General features: G+C 41.1%; 1 protein-coding gene across 1 annotated transcript in view; it reads left to right on the top strand.

The window, feature by feature from the left end:
* The window catches only part of hcn4 (hyperpolarization activated cyclic nucleotide-gated potassium channel 4), a 79,677-nt gene extending 72,983 nt beyond the window's left edge, over positions 1-6,694 (top strand). The window contains exons 7-8 of the mRNA XM_014025547.1: positions 366-530; positions 3,678-6,694. Of these exons, the coding sequence (XP_013881001.1) occupies positions 366-530; positions 3,678-5,959 (2,447 nt within the window). The 3' untranslated portion in view covers positions 5,960-6,694. The remainder of the gene's footprint in view (positions 1-365; positions 531-3,677) is intronic.
* Positions 6,695-6,923: the final 229 nt, after the last annotated feature.

Genomic DNA, 6,923 nt, shown 5'->3' with positions numbered 1-6,923 from the left:
TTGTTTTTGTGTGATATATAAAAAACCCTGTGTACTTTTGTTTACAGTTTATAACCTGTTTTAGTTATAAACTGAAACTTGCGGTGCAAATTCGCTTTAAGTCGAAACCTCTAAAGTTTAAGAACACAAACTGTGAATGATCTTTACAAATCTTCCACTATTCCTACAAAGCTGCACAAGTTGATAACAGAAAAAAATACTAGTTTTTGTATTTTGGTGACAGTTAGGAAGATTCATGTTTGAATTGTTGTCTGCCATAAAAATTGGTACTGCTTTGTTTTCTAAATCCAGGTGAAAGGCAGGTGAGCTCTAGGGTTTATGCTCACTTTGTGACAGGGTCTTTATCTCTGGTGTTTTCGTTGCAGAGATTTGTTTGCTGACACGAGGCAGGAGGACGGCCAGCGTTCGAGCCGACACATACTGCCGTTTGTACTCGCTCTCTGTGGACAACTTCAATGAAGTCCTGGAAGAGTATCCTATGATGAGACGGGCTTTTGAAACCGTTGCTCTGGACAGGCTGGACCGAATCGGTAAGGGGAAAAAAAATAGCATTACAAGACTAAAATCACATCCATTCAAATTCCTTTTTAAAGTCATCTGCATGCAGAGTTGCAGATAAAGCTGTGCTTTTAAAATCCCTGCAAGCCTTCTTTTACACATGCAATTGATATTCTCTCCGTATCCATTATTGTTCCCGTGCTCTGTCTGGGCAGATGAAAAATTCACAATAAAAGGCACGCCTGTATTATCACATTGCCATCTTRGCGTGCTCTGTTTTATCCACTATGTTTAGAATTGAAGATAGAGAAACTGCTTTAGGGCTTTTCTTTGTAGAAAAAGCCTGCTTTGAAATGGTCAGCTGATAGTAATATGATTGTGGAATGGTCCCTTCCGTAGTCCTTTCTTCTGGGTTTGGCGCTCGTGCACCTTTTTCTTCTCTCTTAATAAAGTAACTCATACAGCCCTGATCCAAAAATTAATTACTCTGCAGACTTTGACAGTCAGATTTGATGTGTGAAAATGATAAAAGGTCAGGTAGTGCCAGAACAGGACAGGCACAAAAACTCCTACTAATGTGTCCCTATTCATGATAGGAATTGGAGAAGCTAATCTGGGTCACTACATTGTGTTTTAACAAAGTATTGAAAAACGCTAGGGGAGACCGGGGACAGTAGCAACGAGGGACGGTTGCAACACATCATTTTTCTCCAAACAGAACCAAGCTAGAGTGATGACACTCACACTGTACMTGCTCAGTTAGATGGCCCACCTTGCAAAGAAAAAGTAAACAGATTCAAAAACTGCTTCAGGATTTATTTGAAAAAAAAAACTGTTTTTGAGGTACCAAAGTATTTTTTTTTTGCCCAGCTTTATTTTTGTTATACTGTTGTCACTATTTTTGTGATCCAGCTCAAACTTATATGCTTTAAACTAGTGATATGTTGACTTTTAACTAATATAGTTAACATGTATCCAGATCAGTTTATTTAGCTAACACATGAGGTTTTATCATGACTGATGATAAATTCATATAAAAACAGAGCACATACAAATGATATTAAGATGCTGAAATTAAGTTTACACTTAAAAGGGTATTGGATTTTCAACAATGTTTTTAAAATCCCAGTTTTTTTCAATGTAAATTTTGTATAATGTAGGTGTACAGTGACAATAGGTAAAACAAAAGTTAATTGCCTCACAAATTGTTCTATTATCCTTGTCTCAAAAAGTGAACTGTATTTTATGTCAATTAGAGTCTCTGACATCTGTATATAAGGTCTACTCATCAAGGYAAATCGATATTTGTCATTTGATCAAAAAGGATAAATAAATAACGCTGTAATTTCATTATAACTTACAGTTTTTATTAATTTAGCAATAACAGAAATATAAAAATAATAAAACTTTTATTTACAGTGAAATATATTGTATTAATAGTATGTTGAAACCACCCCCAAACAATGTTGCGACTGTCCCTGGCTCTGGGGTCAGTTGCAACATCTGACTTTTTATTTTCAAATGCAAATTGTGAAGAATGTACGTGCTTTAATCATCTATAAATGGTTTTGACTATTAACAGACAGATGTAAGTTTATTGTATTAAAATTTGGTTTGTCTAATTCAAGCCATCACTGAGTAACAGAGTCAAATGTAAAAAAGTGTTGCAACTGTCCCCGGTCTCCCCTACACAGGTGAGTCCGTTATTGCACTGCATGGCTTGCCCAGGTCGGCCCGGCTTCAAACCCAGAATCGGCTTGTTAGCATTGGCCCTTACAGCCCTTTTCCACCCCGATTTCTGGAACCCTGAGACCTGTGCTGCCCGGCCTAATTTGATGTCAGCTGTTACGTCATGCAGATGAGAGTAACTTAATTTGAATCGTTTGCAGCAACTGTAACGTTTTTTTTTTCACTCAAGTTTTACTACACGACAACAGTAGCAAGCTGCCAAACAACAAGCTAACATTAGCTACAATTAGCTTATCGTTCTCTTTCGTTTTGCCCTCTCGTCTTAGGTGTCAATACTGCTGGAGGGTCTGGTAATGGGCTGAGCAGGGCCTGAAAATGCAAAAATGCCTGTAGCTGTGTCTTGTGTCCAACTTATATGAAGTTTGTGGCCTTAAACCTTCCTTGCAGTTTGGAGTAAACACCTAAAAAAGGTTTGCATAGTACAGTGAAATTTGGAATGCTACTCTTATATAGTACAGCCAATAAAAACAATTAAACATACATGAGAAGACACCTTCTGTTTAAAGCATGCTGTACACAAAACATTATTCTTTAGTTTAAAAATTGCAAAGCTTCTGTGTAAATAACCATTTAATGAAAAAGTGACACTGGTTTACATAAACAACATTCACACGAATCTCTGTGAATTTCTTTTTAGTTGAAGTTATTTTACAAAAGCAGAAATCTGCTCTAGAACTAACCTCACTCAAATAAACCAATAGCTTGTTTTCCCCGAGAAAATGTTCCGTACTGATAAAGCTGTGACCACTGTCTACACAAGGTAAGATTTTGATTATTAACTTCAGAGAACGCCAGTTAAAAAATAAAAAAATAAAACCTATTCAAACCAGAGCTAATAAGATTGTTGAAAATGTGTACCACCAGAGAAAGTAGTTAAAAGCTCAAATATGTCTCATCCAAACACTTTGATGTTTTCTTTCCACTTTTTTACCCAGAGATTTCAAGTCAGGCTGCCACTCATCCTGAGCTTCTCTCTCCTTCATCTTTCTTCTGTTGTTTCTTTTCTTCAATGCTCTTTTGTGCTTTGTGTTTTCCCATGATTCTCCATCTCATATCTATTTGTCAAATCTCTTTTTCCCTTTTCCACTTATGAGTGTCAGGTATATATGTTTTTTTTATTTATAGCTCTTTATATTGTAGCATAAAGGATTGCAGGAAAATATAGAGATTTTCAAAAATTCTTCAAAGTTGTTTTGAACACTTTATTATATTCACTCATATTCTCATTGCATCTGTTGATATTCATTGTTATCATGTTTGTATTACATATGTCAGGTTTTAACTATGTTTGTACTGTTCCTATGCTGAACGCTGTTATGACAAATTAAATTCCCTCCTTCCTATCTGTTTGTTTATCTTTCTGTCTAATCTGCTTCTAATGTCACCGTGTTTTTCTTCTTTTTGTGTCTCTGGGCCATGTGCTTTTAAAGGCAAGAAGAACTCCATCCTACAGCACAAGGTGCAACATGATCTGAGCTCCGGTGTACTCAACTACCAGGAGAATGAGATCATCCAACAAATTGTGCAGCACGACAGGGACATGGCCCACTGTGCTCACCTCATGCAGAACGTCCCACCACAGACGCCGCCCTCACCCACCCCTGTCATCTGGGCCCCCCTCATCCAGGCACCTCTCCAGGCTGCTGCTGCTACCACCTCAGTTGCTATTGCACTGACACACCATCCCCATCTCCCRCCAACGCTCTTCAGACCTCCGGTTTCTGTTTTGGGTTCCCTCAAAGACCCATCTACCCGACTTAGGAAGTTCCCGTCTTTTGTTCCTTCATCCACAGCGCCTGGCTCTTCCGGGGACTCTCCCTCCAGCACGCCCTCAAAACTGCACTCTGGTGTGGACATGCCATTGCTGGCTGCTTTTCGAGCTCAGCACATGACATCAGTCTCTGGGACCACTGGCTCTTTTCAGCATGCCTCAGGTAATGCAGGACAGTCTGGACCAAATGGGAATGGGTCTGGATCCAGTGAAGGAGGTACCTCTGTCTTCCCGTTTGGACCGTATTCATCCTCTGGTTCTCCTTCCGCTAGCACGGCCCAGCTTCATCCACAACCACAACATCAGCAACCCTTTAGATCCAACACGCCACCCCTTTCAAATCTCTTCCACCAAGGTTCTGTAAGTGGAAGTACAGGGTCAGGACTAAGCGGGGGGACTGTTGGAGCCTGTGGTGGCGCCACAGGATGGTCTTCAGGAGGAGCCATTGGAGGTTCTGTTGAAGAAGCCATTGGAGGGGATACTACTTGGGCTGGGGAGGACTTTACAACAGGGGTGACAGACCTAACACATCGAGGGCATTTTGGATTAAAAGGACCAACAGATGAATCAACTCATGGAATCTCAGGGGAAGCAGTGGGTGGACTATCAGAAGGATCAGTGGGTACTGCTTGTGGCAGGTTCACAGGTGGGACATCCAGTGGATCAGTGGCTGGTGTTACCTGTGGTTTAATACATGAAAAAGCCAAAAACTCAATAGGAGGGACTGCTAAAGAATCAATAGAAAGAGCTTCTAGAGGACCATTAGGTGGAATGATGGGAGAATCCCTGGTTTTGACAACCACTGCAGGAGCATTGGGGAGAATCAATGATGGATCATTGGTATCTGTCTCTGATGTGACCTCTTGTGGAATATTCGGAGGAGTTTTGAAGGAAGCAGCAGTAGGAAATTCTGGAGGATTGTTGGGAAGATCGTCTGGTGGGTCAGTAATTAGCCATACAGGAGGAGATCCAAGTGAACCAGGTGAAGCCCTTAATGTAGGACAAACCGGCAGAGTGGTGGGGAGTACAGTAGGAACACAAGTAGCAGGATCTACACATTTACCAAGCGGAGCTTCAGGTGGAATTACAGCTGGACTTATTAATTCCTCCTTTTGTCAGAGTTCTTTATCTGCCAGTTCATCCGGCCTTACGCCTGGTCTTCATAATCAACCTCATCCCAAGCCTCCTCAGCTGGCACCTTTGCAGCAGTTTACTGGAGGAGGTAGGACTACTAGTGGCATAAACCTCTTCCAGTCTCCCCCACAAGGCTCCCCGTCCTGTAGCAGAGGAACACATAGTCAACAGCCTTCAGGGGGTTCCCCTTCTTCCATCAGTCATTTCAGCCTGGCARGCTTGCAGTCTGGCTGCCTGCCGCACCACATGTCATTAGAGAAGTCTGCTTTGGCTTCCCTGGCCCAATACGGTTCAGCAAACGCCTCTCCCTGCCTTACCCCATTGGCACGCAGCCCCACTGTTCAAAGTCCAGTAGCAAGCAGGACTTTTCACTACAGTGACCCTTCGAGCATCACAGGATCCCACAGTTCTCTGCTCATGTCTCAGTCTCCTCTCCTTTCACAGCTTCCCAACCAGCCACAAACAGGGAGAGAATCTCCCCTGGGGCCCTTTTCTGAGGACCTAAAGTTTTTATCCAGCTCACACTCATCTCTACCCCTGGAGGTGGCCCAGGCCTTAGGCCACCAAACTCATTGCTCCTCTGTGGAATATTACCCCTCACCGTTTTCCTCACCCACTCTTGTGCCCAAACCCTGTAGCTCAATACCAGGACACATGACTCCCCCAATATCGGAATCACCAGGACACTCTCATCAGACTCAGTCCCCTAAAGCTTCACCGGCGCTGCCTCCACAGAGGGGCTCTGGTGCCTACTTGTCAGATTTAGAACCTCAAACTGCTCGTTCTAAACTTCCTTCAAATTTGTGAGAATTGATCACACCCTCCTCTGCTGCCCTAAAATAAAACACATCTTCATTTTTGTTTTTACATTATTTTATGTTCTAATATTTCACTGTGGTCCACCTCTCATTTTACTAAGATTCTTTCAAATTTACTGTAATTTGAGAAACAACTTTGCCAGGAAAGTCAAACTGTAGAATACCCCCCATTTGTTATTTGTTTTACACTTTGTTTGATTTATACATATATACTGTATATAGATAGAGATCTATTTAAAATATATATTAATTATTGGACAAGGAGGGTGTGAAAGGGATCTTCTCAAGGACACTTCTTTTTTAAGACTATGCCAAATTCATCTGGTGTTTTTTGAGGAAAATAATCAATAGACTCCATGATATCATTTTTGTTAGTTTAATTTATTTTCGCAGAAACCTATGCACTAATACCTGCATGTGTTGTATAAATATTTTTTTCTGTGTGTTTCATAATATTTATCTACATTTTTAGCTGAAACAAAATGCTTTGAGACACTGATCAAGTCATTTGGGATCACATATTGTTGATCCTTAAATGTATTTATTAGATTGTACTTATTTATTCTCTGTATAAACTTTCAAAAAGTTGAAAGATGGATATGAGATTTTAGGAAACCAAAAAGGAAAAAAAAGAGCTTTGCTTAGGAGTAACAGTTCACTTCTTTGTGGCTCGAGGATTCTCATTCATACCACTTTATTAAAAGTACTGTGTATTTTGAAGCGGGGGGGGGGGGGGGGGGGGGGGTGACAAGGTTTAGGGAGCGACCCTCCATCTCAGTTTTTAGACAAGAGAGTATCTGTGATGGACTTGCTTTCTGCAGAGTCCTCAACCATATCCTAACAAGCTCACTTTGTCTTCCAAGCTCATGCCGCCTTTATATGTATTAGGTTTGTTTGTTTTTTTCCCTCCCAGCTGTGTGCAGCTGTTTGAGTGAGTGTTACAAGTATAAGTG

This window comes from Austrofundulus limnaeus, unplaced genomic scaffold (assembly GCF_001266775.1).
Source record: "Austrofundulus limnaeus strain Quisiro unplaced genomic scaffold, Austrofundulus_limnaeus-1.0 Scaffold483, whole genome shotgun sequence".
In the NCBI taxonomy this organism is placed as follows: domain Eukaryota; kingdom Metazoa; phylum Chordata; class Actinopteri; order Cyprinodontiformes; family Rivulidae; genus Austrofundulus; species Austrofundulus limnaeus.
Note: the sequence above shows the minus strand (reverse complement) of the source record. Positions and strands in the feature narration are given on the sequence as shown.